At 45.1% G+C, this 21505-nt stretch overlaps 1 protein-coding gene across 1 annotated transcript in view; it reads left to right on the forward strand.

The window, feature by feature from the left end:
• Positions 1 to 21505, forward strand: part of LOC143214553 (interleukin-1 receptor accessory protein-like 1-B) — a 187021-nt gene that overhangs the window by 124953 nt on the left and 40563 nt on the right. Inside the window, exon 3 of the mRNA XM_076435766.1 lies at positions 13396 to 13609. Coding sequence (XP_076291881.1) covers positions 13396 to 13609 — 214 coding nt within the window. The remainder of the gene's footprint in view (positions 1 to 13395; positions 13610 to 21505) is intronic.

The following is a 21505-nucleotide window of genomic DNA, read 5'->3' on the forward strand; positions in this document are numbered from 1 at the left end:
TCGACGCAGACGTCGAGGGCAGAAATAGCCAGGAGAGATAGCGCGGTGGCGTCCGTCGGTTCGGCTAATTGCATTACCGGTAGCATGATCGGCACAGCCTCCTCTCGCCTGCGCACGAGATCATACGCATTTACTTAATGTATGTGGCGCACAACCACTCGGTGCACTTAGCCCTGAGGTATTGGCTCATAATTCTCTCTCTCTCTCTCTCTCTCTCTCTCTCTCTCTCTCTCGTGGCGGCGTCGACGGCGTCGTCTCTACCACCCCCCTAAATGTGTATGCATATTTATGCGGGCCGAGTTACCAAGGGGTTACTCGCTCGGAAATTAATTTCGTTTCGCCCCGGAACACAACCAGGGCTTTCTCTTTCCTTACCCGTTCCTCTCTTTCAGCTTCCACCCCCTTGTTTGTCGCGCTTCTAACTATACGCTCGCTCTGCTCTGTTCTTGCTCGCCTTTCATCGCTCGCCACCAACCGATTCGAATGGGAAACCTTTCATGCCGACCACCTTTAACCGAGAAACCCGGGGTTTCTCCTTCTTTGCCGCGCCATTTCACCCTGTTAACGCGAGCACACACCCCCGTACCGCCGGCTACGAAAGTTTTAACTGCCGTTTAGACTGCTTGAGAATCCTTCCGTTCGCGCTGAGCCGCCTTTTCTGATACCCCCTAAGCCGGGTTCGAGTAATTTGGGATCCGAAGACGGATTGGCTCATCCCCTATATTCAAAGAAGTTGTTAGAAGCTGGAAAAATTGAGATCTCTGAACGGGAATCTGCTTCTGCGAGAAATGAGAGTTTGGTTTGATTGTCTCTAGAAGAGAGAATCCAGGAAGTTTATTCATCCCCTATACTCGAGCAACTTGTTTGGCCCAATGAAGATCTATAGCTACGGGCTAATTGCTATTTCTATCAAAAATTTATGTCCACAAGATAGTTTGGGGTTTTAATAAAAGTGTAGATATACAAATACAGAACCTACACCAAGAAAGAAAAAGGAATTCCTCTGTTTTTGTTACTCACTTCAGCAGAGGTTGATTCAGCCCCTATGCTCGAACCCATTTGGTTCAATAAAGACTGATAGCTACGTGCAAATTGGAATTGCTGAAAATCTAAGTCTACAAGTTAAATTAGGGTTTTAGAAAAGAGGTGCAGGTAAGAATACAGAACGTGCACTATAAAAGAACAAGTTAGAACTTCTATTTTCTGCTATTCACCGTAACACAATCGATTCGATTTAGATCCTGCAGAAAACGAATAGATGCATCCCCTATATTCAGCCTCGAACCAAAAATTGGCTGTCTGCTACGAATAAAGGGTCCCGACCCGAGAATATCGTTTCGAAATACACCACCTGACGCTCTTAACCCTCTCACAGTTTACCGCAGCAAAGTCTCGGCTGAGCCGACGCGACGGCGTACTAGGAAGTCTGGGATAAGACGCATCGTCTACGGAACTTATTTATTTATCTCGAGCTCTCGAACGTATAGCACACCTCACGGTTGCCATTCTTGTGCTCCAAACTTGTGCTTAACACTGTTTTTATGCTCTTCTCATATCCCCTTTCCTCGTCAATATTTACGAAATCAGATAATGAAAGTTTTGCACGTTGTCGGTTCTACTAAATCGTGGATTAAACAGGCGAATGTGATGCGAACGGTGTCGTAATTGATCTCATTCTAACAAGAAAAAAGAATTATATAAAAAAACCACGCTTATATTAAAATGCACTAAAAAGGAGAAAATAATTTTTTTTAGACATTAGTAACTATAAATAGAGAAGCGCGGAGCGCTAAACTATATTAACGTAATCTTCGTGGACGCTCCACGCTTTTATTTATATAGTCACTAATGTATAAAAAAATTATTTTCTCCTTTTTAGTGCATTTTAATATAAGCGTGGTTTTTAAAAAGTTTTTTTTTATATATTTTTTATTTTCTACTTTTTAGTCCTTTTTAAATGGAACACAAGATATAGTAACACTGGTATGGAATAGTAAGATATAGAAACGCAAGATATGGAAATACGCGAGACAGAATGAGGGGATGACTCCGAGAGACGACGTCTCTTGATGGAGTCCGAAATTGTCCCAAATGGTACTGAGTGAACGGAACACGGAAGATTTCTGAGTGCGAAATGGGTCTGTGGAGTGGGGATGAGTCGGAGTGGGAACGCGTAGTGGAGTAGGAAGCGCTAGCGCGCGGAGTGGGGATCGCTGAACGCGATGACGTACTACCAAGCGTCGCGCGACGAGGTGTGACGGTTAATATTAAAATTTCTTTTTTCTCCTGAACGTACAGTTTTTTTTTAATTTGTTTTTTTAATATTGCATTATCATCCAGTTCGGAGCTATGTTTATAGTTTCAAGTCTCTAGCTCATCGGGAAGTGGTTTAAAATTCGATTACAAGATTTGACGCATACAATAACGACAACTCGGCAAGCTAATATAAGCGTGGTAAAATAGCCAGCATGTGATCTGGTAAAAGTTTCATAAAAATATAATTGAAAATAACGAAGTTATATGTACTAAATTGGTATGGGGCCTCTGGCTACTCAAATTCGCTGCAACTGTTCTGCAACCGTAATTTACTATCGCTTTTTTGTGGAAAATATCGTGCACATCTCTGTCATATGAATCGAGGCATTACTGCAGTTCAGTAACAAAATGGTATCCGATACATGTGTTTCTCCATTTCGCCCGGAACCATGACCTTACAGGGAACAAAGATCTCGCCGGTGTGAAAGGGAGCAACCGGCTCCGAGAAATATGAAGTTTCACGATCATTTTTCTTGGCGGAAGGGTTAGGTTAATCCATGGAGAAGGATGCCAGGCTCCAACACAGAGGGCTCTACGCGCTCGGCGAAGCGGAAACGACGGAACCGGAGTAGCTACGGTGCCTTATCGGATGACGCGTGCATCCCGGAATGCATATGCATGCGCACGGATCGCGGATTATTCCCCGCAGCTGCGGAAACGTCCACGGTTTACGTACTTTCCGCGCTGTTTCACCAGACGAAAAGATTCGGGGTTCGTTGCACTCCTCTCTTTCTCTTTCACTCTCTCTCCCTCTCTCTCTCGCTCTTTGAGACTTCAAAATGCACGGTCCACGTTGAAACTTTAAACACTGATGCATAGTCCAGTCGTGACTCGACTGGAAATTAGTCGCCCATCTTGCTCGAATCTTTTGTCAACTCTCTGGCAATTTTCCTGCGAGATTTTCTCCATAAACTTCCACTTTACGAAATTGTATTTACCTTGCCAACCCAATTTTCAAGATTTCGGACCGTGGACAGGGTGAAGAACACTTTGGTTACTTGCATCGAGGCTGGTAACATTTTTCCTCGAGATAGTTATTGTTACACTGTGGATCTGTGTGCAAAGTATTGGGTTGGCAAGAAAGTAATTTCGGTATTGTAAGGTGAAATAAAACCGAATTTCTTTATTCAAGCAATGAACTTTAACCAAGAAAATATTTTATTATTTATTATTTTTGGCAAAAGATCATCAAGCAAAAGGGAGAATATGTTATTCATTAAAATTCATTGCTTGGATAAAAGATTGGGCTCTATTCCACCTTAAAATACCGAAATTTCTTGCCAACCCAATAAAAATTGTCAATTTAACTGACCATTTTCGTATAAGCTTAAACTTTCAAAAACCTTCGTTAATATCTCATTAAAGTCGTCCGCACCAATTTAAAGGCACAAGAGTTTTTCAGGAATTCGTTTCTTTCTGCAACAATAAAAAAGACTTAATTATTAATACATAATTTCGAAGTTATTCGAGGTGATCGAGTTCCCCACGCTGTATATCAAGTTCTGAGGAGGGGGTTGGCGAAAAGGGTAGCAAGGTCGAGAATAAATCAGCTTCTCCCCGTTCTCTCTCTCTCTGTCTCACTCCCTGGAGTGTTGCGATCGGGTCGTAACGTTCGATTGGCCGTCCTGAGGCATTGTAGCGGATAGTTAACGGCCGATAGCCTTCGCGAGGATGTTAATCAATTACCCAGAGCGGCTTGGTGTAACGAGGAAACGCGAGAGCGGTTCTGCGATGTCCTGCGGTGGCCCGATAGCATCGCGTGTCCCGGGCTAAGCCGATCGCCGAGGAGGAGAGAATCCTGCTGCTCCTCTCCCTCCGTAGCTGCTCGGCCGGAACCACGATGGCCCAATAAGCTTCCGCTTGAGAAGACAAAGCCATTATATCGGATATTCCGGCTATTCCCGATTCTCGCCTGATCGAGCCTCAGCCCCAGGCGAAAATACTATGGGCTTTCACCGAAAAATCTTTCGCGCCAACCAATCTGGAAAAATAAGCTAAGCGAGCCTCATCTTAATCCTTCAATTCCACTGCCATTAGCCTTCCATTAATGGAGATGTTGGCACTGAGAGGACGTCTTTCATTTTGAAGGGGATACCGAAGCGGAAAATTAGTCATCGTGATAGAACTTCTTTGTTGTTAATCACTTTCCCGTCAAAATTTTTACCAACATATTCGTGACAATTTTCTGGTTAAAATGTGTACAGACATGATATAGTTCGATGCATATTAGTTGTTTAGTTCAAGATTGGATAGAATAAATATTATATCGTGGATTAGACGAGTAAATGTAGTCCCAACTGCATCGTGTTTGGACTCATTTTAATCAGGAAAACGTCGCGGATATACTAGTCTAGGTTTCATACAGAAATCATTAAAAGCAAACCAGTACAAAAATTAAAAGCATTCAAATTTTCCGAAGATCACAACTTCCCTTAAACGATTGGCATACTGGTTAATTGTCTATAACGAAAATAAGGTAGGGGTCCAGATTGACCCAGGTACACCATCCGAAGTATTCCACAAGTGGGATTCTCGAAAATTTCAACCGCAGACATCCAGTCCCATCGATTTCTCTCGCCGTGACCAGGATCGACGGAGAAACCGGAGGAACTGTAAGATCGCGAGAGAAGCAGGGGAGACGAGAGCAAGAGAGAGAGAAGGGAATAGCAAGTATTTGAATAAAGCTACCCACGCGCTGTTCCGAGAAGCCTTCTTAAAACCACGAAAGGAGTCGTGCGCCCTTTTGTTCGCCGCGGTAACCAGAATTCTTGGAACTCTTCCTGGTGTGCCTCCTCTCGAGGCAGTAACGCGAGTTAGTGAAGCTCTCGCTCGTAACCACGCGGAAGATACAGGCCTGGAGGTCACGGGGAACCATAGAATATAGCACGGGGGTCGTTTAATTTATCGGTCGATCGCCGGCACGGGTTTACCTCGATCAAGAATAATAATAATCCCGTCGATCGCGCGATCGAGTTTCACACGGGACACACCGTCTCGCCGTGAAATATCCGGCGGCTCTTCTGCAATGGACGATGCAACCGAGTGCAGTATGCACTCCCAGAGATCATTCTCCAATTTTAATCCTTTGTAGTCGGAGCTATTTTAACGCGAAATTTAAACATTTCTTCTGACCTAGAACAATTCCATTGTATTGGGTTGGAAAGAAAGTTCGTAGCGAAGATAAAATTAAGGTATTTATTCATATGTTTATTCAATAACACGAGAAATTACCACAAAAATGGCAAAAGGTAATGGAACAGAATGGAAAATATGTAATTGAATAAATCTATGAATAATTATCTGAATTTTAGCTTTCAATTTTAATTTACAAACGCTACGAACTTTCGTTCCAACCCAATACATATGTAAATGATTGTTTTCATTTTATGGATGAGAAATTGATGTAGTACCTCATACAATACTTAAATGTGTAGTAATTGATTAGATACCAACATATTTAATAATGTAAACAATATTGTGAATAATGGTAAGGGCTAAATGTCCACTACAATTAATTCGAGAATTTTTTATTTTGTGTAAATATCCGCATCTCAAAATTGTATTTCTAATCTGTGTCGAATAGAAGAGCTGTAGTTAGAAGATGAAACACTTTCGTATAAAACCTTTTCGACTCCGAGTGTATCCACGCGAGAGTTCCCGCCGTTTTAAGATGCAAAACGACTTTTACGAGGGTCCCGTAGGGTCGCGTATTTCACGAGAATTGCAGGTCGTCCTGACCAGCCGCAAAATTCCGATATGTATGCGCGTTGCACCGCGGTGCACGTGCGTCGCGCGACACGTGGATTCGCACTATTCGCAATTTCGAACAGGCCGCCATCACCTTCGAACGCTATCCATCATCGACCCCCTCAAAATCAACCGCAACCCCCTCGAACACGGTAAAAGCGATGAATCACGGAGAAACGATCTTTCCAAAAGAGATCCTTCTTCCCGGGAAAATGTGCATCGAGTTCTCGAGATTAATGCGTTCGCTCGCGGATCCGAAAGGTTGTTTGAGCACTGCTGTGTTCCCGTATAAATTCGCCCATCTTCGAGACACGCATATTTCAGGCGAGCAATTTTTCGAAACATCAGCATCTGCGTCCCCGAAAACGCGATACTAAATTTCTAGCGGCTGCAACACCGTGTTATTTCTTTCTTGGTACTCGTAAAACACGCAATCTCGTAAATGCAGCTCCCGCGGAAATGTGTTTCCGCGGCGTTGTTGCTGATAAAGTAATTACTAGATTTGTGAAATTCTGTGGCACGCTTTTGCAAGGGAGAACGGCGGAATTGTTTTAATTATTTGACAATTGTTTGCAAATTGTGGAATTTTATTCAAGCATTCGGTTTTGTACTTGCGTATGCATCGCATAAAGACAATTAAGAAATATTTGTTTAACTTTCCGGAAATTGGTGAATACCGCGTCCAATATTACATCGGAACATGCTACGAACTTGTTAAATCCACGGTGTAATTATTTTCTACGTATCTTTTCCAAGATTTCCAGACTGATGGACCAAAATTCCTTTGTCTCGAAGGACAAAGCATTGTCTAATAATTATTGTCTGAAGAGTACACTTCAACTGCCAATTACCAATAGATAATATTGTGCAAGGACTTTTCGAAGGATTCAGTGCAGATCAAGATGGCAGATCCAGATCGAAATGACATTGAAACTGGATCCAGGACCAGAGAAATCGTTCCGAATCGACGTGTTCGCTCTTCCCCGGGTGAAAGAGCTTTCACGCGGCCTGGGAACGGTGACGTTAGCATAATCGGTATTAGTAGCATATTCGGGAAAGCCAGTGGATCGAGGCTGGCAGCGTTCCGTGCACGTTACGATCACGGAGCAGGATTTGCGGATGACGTACATGTACGCTCGCGTCAATTCCATCGGCTGGTGCAGTTGCAGTTGCATCGGTGCACGTACCAAGTTCCACACCTGGTTCGTTCGTGCCGCGGGATGGACAGAAAGCTATTCGGCCAGTGAACGGAACAATGCTTGTGATTTATGGCGTCACTTAACTCTGCGAAACACCAAACCGCCATTTTCCATTTTAATTATGCATGATAATCCACTAATTGACTCGTCGAAGTCTGTCGGATCACTGAATTAAATGTCGAAATTGCAACAATACACTGCCCTATTGTTCTGCAAAATAATGTAGAATATTGTTGCATTCCCTGTAGTTCGCAAATTTGTTCGGTGATGTACATCGGATCAATTTCGTTGACATAGAAAATTCCCTGTCGAATCAAACGTAGAAATGTTTCTCAATGAACTAAATAAAATTAAATAAAAATTTCTACGCCTTCTTTCCGCCAGTTTGAACTCTCTTTTTAAGAATTATATACATATTACAAATAAGTTCTTTCCCTTTTTTTCCAAATTCAAGATTTTATTACATTTTATGTACGTAAAGAACTTATCTGGTGCCCCCCAATCTTTCTGCCAATTCTTCTTGCGTCTGGATCGGATTTTCGTCGAGCAATTCCTCTAACCCACCGTCATCAAACTTTCTCGGTGCACCTGAACGATCGTCGTCTTCTAAATTAAAATTCCCGTCTTTAAATCTTTGTTACCACTTTTTGCATGTTCTCTAAGATACAGCGTTCTCTCCCTGTGCCGCGCGAACCATTTCAATAGCTTCAACAGCTGATTTCCTAAGCTGGAATGCAAAAAACAAGCAGTGACGCAAACGATGCTTCTCGCACGCCGTATTGCTTGAAGTTGTTGCTTAGGACTGGAAACTCTTCGAGCACTCATCATAACTCTTCGTAAAGCTAAAAGAACGCTCTTTCAGATAGCACCAAAATCGGGAAGTAATTCGAGTTCAATCAGAAGTTATGATCGTAGAAAAAAAGGGGAGGGGGAACTTATTTGCACACCCTAATACCATTGATAGTCGCGTCTTCGTAACTTTTTCGAGTGCACACGAATGTGACTATTGACCCACGGGAAATTCCGTCATGATCTCCCTAATTCAGCAACATTTCCAGCAAAGCGCAGAAAGTTGCCAGCGATCTTCCTCGCGAGCTATCGTCTCGGATCCCGAGTTCGCGTGAACGTGTCCAAAGTCTGGTCCCAACGAAGTACGTTCGCGACAACGAGCAAGTAAACTAACTCCGTGCCGCTTTAGCGTCAGCGTTTTAGTGTTCATAATGCTCGCGGTGCCGTCATAATTAGACTGCGCATGTTTATGCATTCATGGCGTCCCGTAACTTGACAAAACGCAGCGCGACAAAAATTTTAATCAAACCTGACAGCGCGAGCGCGTGAATCTGGACAGGCTTAATAGTCGAGTCGTGGAAGATAAATTCAAATTTCCAGCCTAATCCACTTCGCTGCGAATTGGCGCAACGTGTAACGAAGTTGCAAATTTAACCCGGAATGTATGACCTTTTGTAATTGCAAGATTACTGTAGATTCCCCAGTAGACTGCGGATTTTATGCACTTATGGCAAAAATAATCAGATGCAATTTACAAGAGAATATTAAATATTCTGACTGAACTGACATTATTCAGAGGATAAATGAAAATTTTGTTTTGCACCAACGTCTGACTCGTTTTCTCGATGGGTTGTTGGAAATTCATCCGAATAACTTTCCAAGATTTCGTTGTCCAGAATTGTGATCATGCAGGATTGATTCTCGTTCGATCATCAATGGAGACGCGGCTTAAGGTGTGTGCATCGCGACACGTGACGCATTCTCGTGCACGTAACTGTATGCACACCAGGCTCCGCGATCCTATCAAACGATATATCGTGGATATTACGTGTGCACGTGGTCGTGTAATATGCTACGAGGATCCTCTCGATAGGAGGGGCCCCGTCCAGCAAGGAGACAGTTCCGAGGATCTCCACTCGATTGCCGATCCGATCAATAGGATCAATAGGACGCATCCCTCTGAGATCCTCCTCCTCCGCTGTCGCAGACCCTGTACACGCAAACCTCGAGTGCACTTTCCAAGAAACAAACATTATCCACTGTTTGATTGCAGCACGCTCATCTGGAACCCTCGCTATCAGATCCGCTGTGGTCCTGATGCAATGGTCACGTTGAACATGGTGCCCGGGGCGACGAAAATTAAGCAAACTGCCCTGGGGGGCACTGGCGTGGCTCTGTTAATGAGCAACGGCTGTTTAGGGCACTAACGAGTCAATTGAAGTCTGTAGAAGTTGGTAGAAGAAGTTACTAAACTTTGGTTATAGTTAGTGGATTCTTTATTTCACCGAGAGCATCGAAGCCACGCCCACTAGGTTAATTTCTAACTACGTAACGGAAATAGAAAAAAAAATAAGGATACATGCTTTGTGTAGAAGTTCCCTAGCTCCGGTGAAGCTTTTTTTTAATTTATTGCGGCGGTGGGGAAAAATGCATTCATGCACTAGCTCGCCCTTAAAGATGACAGTCAGGGGGGGGAAGTGTGGGGCTCGCTTGCGCACTACCCACTAAAAAACCCCACCGCGCAGGGGACTTACAACCCCGTCTCCTCCTTTCGCCCAGCGGAAATAGCCGTAGGGTCCCGCTATCCCCATTATCGCCTACGACTATCTTGACGCATCATCGCCAGGACAATCCTTCGCTACGGATTTACTCAATTCCGATTGGCTCCGGTGAAGCTAAAAGCAATAAAGAGACGCCCACTCAAGCTTTTCTTTACAGGAGTAAGATAAATATTATTTTACCTTTCTCTTCGTCGTCATTGGCAGACCACTCTACGCTGCTTGGTTCTGGCTCAGTTGAAGTCGAGAGCAATGTAGACACGCCCACTCAAGACACTCCAACGTACACAGATAGATCGGATAATCTTCTATCTGTTTCTTCTGATGTTATTTCTCTTGGAACGTCATTTTGAAGTAAACACGGGTAAACATTGCTACTGAGAGCACTGTTCTGGGTTCATTGGAGCTGAGAGCAACAAAGCCACGCCCCCTCAAGGCACTTTTACATGAAGAAAACCAGTAGACAGTTTTTTATCGCTTTCTTTTGGCATTATTCGTCGCGAAACGTTATTTTAAAGCAAACATGGGTAAAAATTGCTCCTGAGGGTACTGTTTTAGCTGAGAGCACGGAAGCCACGCCCCCTGAACGCGTTCCACACACAAGCAGCAAGATAGTCTCAAGACTCTCAAGACAATATTCAATGCAATTTCTACAATGTTCTATCCAGCTATAAGACTATTCCCGGATTTTTGAAGTAGTATGCAATTTTAAGATCAACAGAACCTTCGAAAATCACATAATTAGTGATTCAGGGGCGACCAATATTAAAGCTGGCCAAAAATTGTCTTTCACCGTCCGTACTTTCGTACGCCGGGAACATTTTCGCGTTTTAACAGCGAGGCGGAACGGGCTTCGAAGTTTCCGCAGCTTCTAGGGCAGTTTATATTAAGTTTCCGTGCGTTTATGAATCTTGGGAATTTCTGGTGCTCCCGCGGGAGAGTCTGTGACGATAGAGATCGCTCGATCGATTCCTCCGGTTCGATACATTCGAAGCTCGAACAGGTGCGAATTCCTCGTCGGAAAGGCATCGTATGCGAGCTGGTTCGAATCGATTAACTTCGTTCTGCTTTCGGCACGTCAAAACAGAAGTCGGGATGGTGTGTAACGAAGTCTGGATTGATAAGACGTGAAACAAGTTTCTTCGTGTTTAACGCTCAGACGCTTCCTCGCGCACTGTTGCACGGAAGATCCCTTTTTGCAATTGTCACTATGAAAGCATCCCATATAGATGGTGGCAGAATTCTGTAAGTTCTACAGTAAAATTGATTCCCCTCGCACGTCTCGCAACACATTTCCCGGATCACTTTTTAAGTCTGCACCTTCGGGCGCCATTTCTCTCGACTCCCTTAAATTTCCCCAACAACTCTGTCCCCAGTTTCACCAATTGATCGTGTTCCTGGGGACGCAGAACTTACCGAGAGAATTTTCAAAAAAATGTTCGAGCGGCAACTTCGACGCTCGGAAAATTTTCGTGGAAAGCCGGCTGCTCGAGGAGACCACTTCCGCAGTTGGCAACTTTGTTGCTCGTCTTCGCGGAAGGAACTTCCGTGGGAAAGAAAAATCACACTCCGGAGCGGCTGGATCTTAATCCCGGCCGGCGAAAGGGTTTCTGGGTACGCTTTCGGCGAGGCCTTGGTGGAAGGATAATTTGCGGGATCCCGCGAGGAAATGAAATTTCGTAATTATTCTCGGCGCGTGGGCGGAGCCCGAGGAACAGAATGAATCGACCCGGGAAATGAAAATCGCTTTAATTACGCCACTTTCGCGAGAACGGCGACTCGACGGCGTCGCCGACCAGGTCCCGAGGAATACTTTCCGCGGAGGTTATGAAAAGTTCCTCGACGGTGTCTTCCGGTGGACGATTATGCGATTCGAGTCGATTAAAGGCTCCGTCACCCACGCGAGGAGCCGGAGAATAGGAACCGCCCGAAAGTTCTCTCGACCTTATTAGGATCGAAATCTCCTGGAAGTTCTTGGACCTCTGGAGCTGCGTACACCGTCGAAGCTTTGGACTAGAGTAGTATTTGTGGAACGTCGTTGGACTAGAGACTAGAGGCTTCCAATACTCACGTGGTCGCAGATAATTTGATGAAAATCAGATTTTTATTTTCTCACTGTTCCTGTATGTGATTTCTATGCACTTATCATAAAAATGGATAGATCAAATGCAGAAGAATGGAATTGTTGCATTATTTCCGATTTGTTAAAATGATTAAGACAAGAAATAAATAGTTAATTAGCTGTTATAGCTTGCAAAGAGTACAGACAATTTTTATTTTGAAAATTTTGAACTTTTTCTTTGATGATCACTAGACTTTGATCACTACATTTATATGGAAAATAAAAATTGTCAGCATTCATTACATTTCGCATTCTTTATTTAATTATTTACTTAAATCGAAAATAACGAAACGATGTTTTGATGATCTACTCACTTTTGTCATAACGGTGCGGCAGAGAGTGCAACATTTCGGTTATTGACACGAGGGTGAAAAGCCACCCCGATAAATTGAACGAACAGCGTTTGTTTGTACACAGCTATTCACCTATCGATAAATAAACACAAATCAGAGTACTAGTTAAACAAAAGCTCACGAGAAGCAGTGCCGGGCTCGCACTCGTTCCACGATCATTCACGATCGGAGAAACCCACTTTGAAGATCCCCAACGTTCGCCAACGAATTCATAAACTGGCCAACAAGGGTTCTCGTCGAGATTGCGCGGTCGAACGGGCCGGAAGTAGATCCTCGCCGCCCTTTGAAACGACGAACTTCCCCGAAGCCGGCTTGTCCCTCCATCGAATTCTCGCTTGTTCCCTCGAAAACTCGAACACGAACACGGAACACCATACTGTTCCATAGAAGCACCACGGGTGCAGAACGGTGGTGCAGAGAGCGTACAGAAAAGCGCGGCGTTTGTTTGACGATGAAACAGAGCCGGCCCTTCGCGACGCGGAACGCAGATGGGAAACAGGAAGCGGATAATGGAACGTAAACGGATTACAGCACAAGTTGTGTTCGAGTAAATATCAGTTGCGCGTTGAGAAGAGCGAAAGAGAGGAAGAGAGAGCGAGAGAGAGAGAGAGGGGACTCTCTCTCTACGGTAATTCACGTTCCGATTAAACGCGCGTTGTATTTTTCCTCGGCTAAGCGAAACCCACCGTGGTTCCCATTATTTATTTCCGGTTAAACCGTAGCGCCCCGGCGGGTAACGAGTTATGCGTCGTTATGCACCGGAACAGATATCCATTATTGTTATTATTATTGTTATTCGCGCGAGAACGCGAGCTCTTTAAATCTCGCGCTTCCGCTCTCGAATTGGTGTTCGCGAATCCGGCGCGCGCTTTTTCGCAAACGAACGCGTCGTTTGCTTAATAAACCTAGGATAATGGAGCACGGCGAGGTCGTGAATTTCTTGAGAATTTTATGTGTCGAATAAACGAAGAAGTTGCACGAGCGAGTCACTGATTTTTATTGTTTCAGACAATGTAGAATTTTCATTCAGTTCTAGCAAGTATCTTTAGCTTTCTAATACACATTTTGTAAAGGGCTTGTTGCATTTCCAGGTGAAAAATCCGGAGGCTACACAGGAAAGCCTCTCCCAACCTACAGACCAGCCTCACAGTTGGTACCCCTGGGAGGAGCAGCAAGATTATTCTGCGAGGCTTATCTCGGCAAGGTCGAGCTACCGGATGCGAAGAATTCGGTGACCTGGTCGAAAAGCGACAGCAACGTCACGTTGCCCAGTCATGGCAGGATCGCACAGCACAGAGTGTCCAGGTGAGTTTGTCCTCTCTGGAAAGAACCTTTTGCGATTTTCCTGAACGAAATTCGAAGGGACAGCCTTCAGGATCAATCTTACTTAACAAACAGAAAAACAGAATTTACAAAACGAATGCTCTAAATTCTCGAGTCACAATAATCCTACCTGACTAACACAAATTTTCTACTTCCACGTTGCAATACTTTGCATCAAGAAAGAGCTAAATGAATTCTGCAAGGGATGGGTAGCTAATCAATGGGATTAGCGTATCGAGACGCAGTAAAAAAAAAACTAAAAGACCCCATCTCGACTTAACGATCGCCGGTTTTCTTTTGTCGGGCTGGTCGCACGGGGACCTCGAAGTTCGTTAGCCGACCGAAACACCGAAATCGATCTCGAACAGCGGTCGGATCGGAATCGAAACAGGTCGAAGAACAATCGGAAAGCGGTGTGCGGGGGTGGCTAGGGAATCAGACAGGGAACGGGAAGACGGAGCACAGGAGCAAACCGCTAATTAAGGGACACAGGGAGTATCGGAATTTCTCTTTGATCCGGAGGCGCATATCCTGCTTCCGGTAACCGCGGAAGGCGCGCGGAATGTGTACGCTCGCGGATCGGTTAATAGGAGGTTTGCCTAACGAGAGATCGATAATGAAATCCCCGTGGTCGTTATCGCCGGAAACGGGATTTCCTTTCCCTTAAGACCCTTTTACGTCACCGTTACCCTTTCGGGAAATCCGGTCAAATGGTTTGCGAGCCTGTTTATGCTGCACCGTGACTGATTGCTTCGTTATTTGTTGCCTCGCTAACATCGTTTCCCAGCTTACAGTGAAACAGAGTACTTCGTCTCATTTTATTCCGCTCATCATTAGCCCTCATTGCCAATTTTAAGGTTTAACACACGTTTCGCTTCGTTAAATGGAGCTTTAAGCATTTCATTCAATTACATAACTGGGTACCTTCAGCTCGCGTTTGATCACTAAGCTCTCCGCCACACTCCATTAACAGTGATTAAAGAACAATATATTTAAGGAACGGGTCGCATTAAACGCTACCGCAACGAGTTACAGCTTCGGTTTCATCGTGTTTGCATAAAATTTAGTTAAAAGCCACTTTCGCTTGAATAGCGATTGTCCCCATTCAACGAAAAAGAACACGCAGAAATACCTGTTGAATTCGAATCGTATTAGCAGCGTTCAAAAACGTGTTTATGGGGAACGGAAGAATCGTTTAAACAATCACCTTTACGATTCATTACGGTTCTGTTTTATCGCTTCAATCGCGAGAGATTAAGCTAAAATGGTGTAACACTTAAATGGCGTCGGCTGTGATTCTTTAACCGGCGCCATGTTGAAGAGAAAGCGCAGTAAGTCACGTACAATTCAAAATGCTGTATTTTTGAAAAACAAGAAAATTGTATTTAAGATTAGTCTACTCGATTACAGCTTCGTTTCCATCGCACTCGCTTAAAATTGCTTTAAAAGACCTGCGGCAGCTTCGATCGCAGTCCCCGAACTCCGGGCACCATATTGGCGAGAAAGCGCGGGAGGACGCTTAAAATTTGAACAGTATTGCCAATTTCTCTTCTCCAGGCTCCTCTAAAAGCCGAAAAAATTCAATTAACGTACTCCGACATAGCAGAGCGTTCTCTTTCACCGAACTGTCCAATTACATTACGCAAACCGTAGCCGAGTGTACAATGGTCGTGCCGTCGCAACAGACGCAGCCACGGACCGGCAACAATTATCCGTCGACGCGAACCGTTCGACGGTGTAGTAGAAGGGGGGGGGGGGGGAATCAATGTTCCCGGAGCGAGACGGATCCCGTCTTGGATTTAATAGAGGAATTTCGCGGACGAGGAGTCCGCGCGTCGGAACACGGACGCTGGCTCTCGTTACAGAAACGCGATTTCGCCGGGGCGCACTGGCATTACGTTGGCGGCGGATGCGGACACTAATTGGAGGACAGGTTTCCAACACAATTTCGAAATTTACCCGTGAGACACATGGCTGAACGCGAAAGCATTTGCATTCGCGGAAACCGCGGACAACGGGCGCGCAACCTCCTGCGTTGCAACGCCGCCGATTATGCAGCCACTGTTTACGCGGACAATAGTTTACAGAATTAATCCGGTCGTTTGCGTGTTTGCCGCGACGACCGGCTGGCGATGCTCCTTTCTCAGTTCGAGAACGGAAATGAATCCAAAATTCGGCGAGTCCGACAGCTGACCGAGAAACGCGTCAGTCGCTTCTTCATTTATTCGTGTGCTCCTCGCCGCTCTCTCTCTATCTCTCTCTTTCTCTTTCTCGAAAATCGAATTAACGTGTCTCCCATCCTTCGAGTGTCACTTGTCTGATTAATTATACGAAATGCTGCTTTTAAACGCCCCCGTTTTTAACCTTCACTCTGCGTACATAATACATATATTCTAATGTTAACCCTGGACTGGGGTGCAATCACACCCCCCCGCCCGTAGAAAAAAAACTGCGAATGAATCCTCTATAAATAAAAATGACAAATTTAATCATTTCAATTTTTCGTGAAATATGGCACAGATAGAGCATTCCTAAGGGAATTGAGGAAATTTTCCATCTTCTTGGACAGGATCGTTTATTTAAGAGGTGCTCAGTAGGGGTGGGATCAAGTGTCTCGCGAACATGTTCGAACTCTGATTGATTGAATTCGAACCCTCTATAAGTACTTCGAAAAACAGAAATAGTACAACAGATAGTAAAACAGAAACCTATGCCAGACAGTTTCGAATCTTTTACAAATACTTTGTTAAACGGAAATAATACTTGCAAGTATATTCGAATCTTGGTCGAACAGATTCGAAACTCTTATGAGAGTATCGTACCGGATATTCTATGATTTTTCTAATCATTATTTTTTTTACCTTTAAAATCAATTGTGAATTCAATCAACCAAAGTACGAACCTGTTTGCAAGGTACTTGATCCCATCCGTAACTACACCACACCTATTAATCCCGGCGTACTCCACGTCCAACTGCAGACGAAGAGGATCGATCATCGATCGGCTTGCTCGTACAGCGATGATCGCGCGAATTCCACGCGGAAGCTGCGAATTCCTCGCGGAAACATCGAAATCCGCGTCGGAACTGCATTCCCGTGGAACTTCCGTGTGCCATCGATCCCCGGGCCTTGTCCTGGAGGAGGAAGTTTACGTTCCGGGCGCGGCAGAGCGTGTTTACCGGATTGTTTGGCGGCGTCCCCAATTATTTCGCCGTTTGTTTGCACAGTCGGCTTTCGGAGATCGATCGCCAGCTACGGGAACGATCTGCTGGCAGGAGAATCTGCCGATTTCTCCGCGAAGGAAAGGAGAAGGTCCACGTCGGAACGCGGAGTGCGTCAGGGTCGACGAGTGCAATCGCGGATCCCCGGTGATTAGCCTTTTTGCTGCTCGTAGCTTCTCTCCTTCCGTTCCTCGGTCTCGGAGCTTCTCTCTCTCTGTTCGCGGAGCATTATAGGCGTAATAACAGAGGGACAAACTCGGAGTCCGGTCTCGGGAACAACGAACACGAGCAAGATGGCCGAGAGATTCCGAGGAATGCTCTTGTCTCGCTCGTTCGTCCGTCTGCGCGAGCTCCGTCATTACACTAATGATACCCTGGTCTGTTTCCTCGGCGAATCGGCCCCTTTTTCGTGCGTGTCCCCCTTCGCTGCACCGATGCCGATTCTCCCCGGTTTTCTGTCTTCTTCTTCTTCTTCGTCGTCTCGTCCGTTCTACCTCGGTCCGATCCTCCTCGAAACTCCCGACACCGGGAGAAAAGAGAATAATGCCGCCAGGTAATCGTCGATCCGCGCGCGCGCGAACCTTGATTTCTTGCTCCTCTAGATCGATCGCTGCTCCGGACGTTTCGGAGCTAAAAATCGTGTCCGGTTCGCCGATTAGTCGCGGCCATCGCTCGGTATAGTCTCGACAGTCCGGATAGTCCACTACTTACGTGGTACCCGACGTCGGTCCCCACGGTAAATGAGTTTCTCCGCCTTCAAAGAGAATCGCGGGATCGAGCTGCTGCCGCACACCGTTTGCTTTATTTGCGGCCGTGAAAAATTATTCTGCGAGATTGAAGCCACCAAGGTCCCGAGAAATCACTTTTTAATTGTGCACTGAAATGTCCTCCATTTTCTGTGCCCAAGACAGTTGGCATTTCATGATTCGTTGGTTTCTTCCGCGGTAGTTTTGTCTTATCATTGTCTGTAATTGGAAAATGGAGGAGACGGTTGTTTAACACGCTGAATACCGTGTCTAGCAGAAACGAGAGGCGATATCATTTCTCCTTATTTTATTTCATTGGAATTGCTAAGAATGTTGAGCTGCAGTTTATTCTAAAACTAGCTTTCCCCCGCCATGCGTCGCTGTGGCTCAGTATTTTTTAAAAGTATGTTTTGTACCTGTCACAGCCGGTGGAAAAAGTTGTCAAAACTCTTGAACGAATGGACTTTTCCGCATGTTGATTTCTCATAAACCTTCCCGAAGAAACGCTGCGTCTAATGGCTCGAACCCCAGCTTTCTACGTTCAGCTGTTACGGAGATGACCGATTACAAACAAACGGACATTTACATTTTTATTTATATAGATAATGTTGAAATGGCTGCGATTTCATTTGGACTTGGGGTACAGTGATCTGGCCGGTTTTGCAGTCCGAAACGAACTGAAAATGACTTCTCCCATTCACAAAAGGTAATCCTGCAGTTCTTGATCCTCCAATTAATTTTCGAAAGAGGATTTCAATCTTTTTCATTCTCGCTCCCACTTTTGAAGTATGAATTCAAAAATTGTTCAGTCGATGAAGAGAGAAGCATTTTAACGAACACCCTGTTTCGTTCGTTTTTAATTAATCGCACCGTAAAGTTTGCGTATGAAACACGCAATCTGTTGCTGTATAGTTTCCCCAACACTGATTTAACGACCAGTAGAGAGACCCATGGTTCCCCAACCATTCAAAATAGCCGACCAACGCGTCTGTTTAACAAGGAGTGACAAGTGGTACTCTGTAGTAGTGCATTTGATAAACTGCATCACGGAAACCGCATCGCCCGGTGTTAGCTAATCATCGATTTATACCTTAATGAGCACCCGTTTAACGCAATCTTCTTGATGGAAAACACTATCAACTCGTCGCTTTATACGTGTACCAACATCCAAAAGCATTCGGACATATCTGTAAATCATTTTCAATTGCACCATTCCGTTCCACCAAAATCAAACGTTTACCGCGTGCTCAATACTATCATTTCAATTACCAGACTGCGAATTTGCAAAATAAAAATTGACTGTATTGATCACAATATACATATGGGAGCTACATAGACATTTGTTTCTATTCTTGATGACTTTATTGAAATTCATTAAATGTTTCCACTAGTTTGCATTTAATCTACTCAATTTCCCACGAACGTATAAAATCCGCAGTGTAATCCATGGACTAAGTGTCTCATTAAAAATATCAGGAACAATACAACAACATTTTCAAGCTCCTCTACCCGCAGCCTTACTCGCGAACAACACGCCCTACCACAAAAATGAGCTTCCCGTGTATCGCCCGGTGATTAAACACTTTTCCGGAAGCCGATTGTTCGTGCTCAGTTATCTAGCGGGAGTTGCAACCCGGACCGCAACTAATTCAGTGCACTTCGCCAAGAAAAAGTGGCTACCTTTGGCCAGGTCCAGAACCAACAGTACGAGAGAGAGAGAGAGAAAGAGAGAGAGAGAGAGGCGGTTTCAGCCCAGCTCGAGCGATACGGTTTCCTATCCAGCAGCGTCGATCTCGCGTCCGTTCGAACGAACCCGGGTGAATGCACGGGTCTAAGAGCGTGATCGAGCGGAACCGACGTCGAATAGGCGAAATCGACGGTAGGGAAAAGCCGTCCTTGTCCATCGGAGAGGACTCTGTGTGCAACGACGATCGATCCCCCCCTGGCGGCTACGTATACTATATCTATGTTCGTTGCATCGGCGAGGCTTCTATCTGCCAATCACGGTCTAATTCCGAAACGGCCGCAGCGCAGGACGATCGTGTCCCTTCAACTCGAGTTCCGCTTTCGCGGTGGAATTATCCTTGCGTCCAGTCTCTGCACGACCAAAACCGAACTCGCCTTTCCGTTCGGCGCATTTCGGACCAGAAATTGAATCGTCTCCAGTTATCGGACCTCCGACCACCATTTTTTCCTCGTCATGGTTCGTTTAACCCTTGTACGCCCCTTAAAATTGAGTGCGCGAGAGGTGACACGAGCAGGGTTTGTTGTATTTTTTGTTTCTACCTTGATTCGAGCTACCGTGGGTTGGTCAGAATCTTGTATTGAAATAATAGTGAACTAGAAAATTTTTAGAACAACTGTAACTGAGAAAAGTGAATTTTCACCGTAGAAGCGTGTGCTAGTTAAGGGTGAATTTTCATCTTTGCGAATCACGCAACAGTAGATCATCTTCAGGAATTTATTATAACAAAAGTAAATTGTGTAGAGGTAAATAACTTTATGGATTGTGTTTGAGCATGATTCAGTATAGTAGTAATGGTTGTACAGTGAATTTTCACCCGCGAAACGTGTGCGAGTTAACGATGAGTTTTAACCGGAGGAACAGTTAGTTCATGTTAAAACATGCCGAACTAAAGTATCGTCGGAGCACACATTTCCAGCAACGAAAAATCGTATGCCCGGACTAATTGCACAATTGTTTCGCGCGGATGGGAGGGTAGCAGCTCCGTAGTCGCATGGTACAACAGCGTCCCGTTAAAAGGAGAGCAAAGTTGACCTTAAATCTTGATGAAAAGCGCCCGAAGGTGTCGCCGTCGGGGGAGCGTTTCAGAAGTAGGAAGTAATTGCGCAAAAAAAAAACAACGTAAAAACCGGCGGAATTAAATCGCAGCTAGAGAAGGGAGGATGGAGCACACTGTGGAGTTGTTCCTCCTCGGGGCTCCGGTTTCCGGCCATTGCCAACCCCCGCGGCGAGGGTGGGTCCGCCATTTGTCGGATCTTCGTTGTGTTTCGGCCAGGAAAATTTTCCGGCTTCGCCTCTGCGCCGGCATTACAATTAATGCGACGCGGAAAAGTGGGTCGAGCCTCGGTAATTGCGTCGCATTCATCGTTGCCCATCCCCGTTCGACAACGGGGGTAGACTCTCTGCTTCATCGGATATCGCTTCTACCCCCGACGGTTCCCTTTTTTGCCCGCCTGCACCGTTCCCCATCGATGTCCACTCCTTTTTTCACCTTTTTCCCCCAACCCCTGACTCCCCTTTTCCACTCTTTCCACCCCGGATCTCCTCCTCACCCCCGGCGTCCCTCTCGCCAGAGAATTCTTTTGCTTTTGTTCGCGGCGGACTCTTTTCAATATTTCAGCGTTCTTTGTCTCCACCCCTTTCTCGCTTCTCTCTCACCCCCGGCTCGCTTTGAACCCGTTCACCTGATTTTTCAACCCAGTCTCACCCCCGAGTTCGCAGTCCTCGCCCCTGCAATTTGTTCCCCCGATACATTCCGCGATCCTTTCAGCGAGATCTTTCCTTCCGGAGTAATGAAAACGCATTCGTCAAGACTGAACCAGTCGCCTGAGAGAATTAACCCTTCAGGAACCTCTGTACACCCTACCGATTCTACGTCATGTTTAACAATTGATTAAACGTTTCATTGATTAAACGTGTCAGATTATTGGACACCATGCGCTTCCATCCATCTTTGCCGATATGTTTAACTATCTCCACGCGGAAGCACTTTCTGTCACCCCTCGATGTCATATTCTTTTACGAAATAAATCTTGTGATACCAGTAAATTTTAACCTGTGAAGCGTATGAGAGTTAAGAATGAGTAGGCCATCTTTAGGAGTTTATTATAGAAAAAGTAAATTATGTAGAGCTAAATAACCTTACGGAATGTGTGCAAGCGTAATTC

This window comes from Lasioglossum baleicum, chromosome 12 (genome assembly GCF_051020765.1).
Source record: "Lasioglossum baleicum chromosome 12, iyLasBale1, whole genome shotgun sequence".
NCBI classification, from domain to species: Eukaryota; Metazoa; Arthropoda; class Insecta; order Hymenoptera; family Halictidae; genus Lasioglossum; species Lasioglossum baleicum.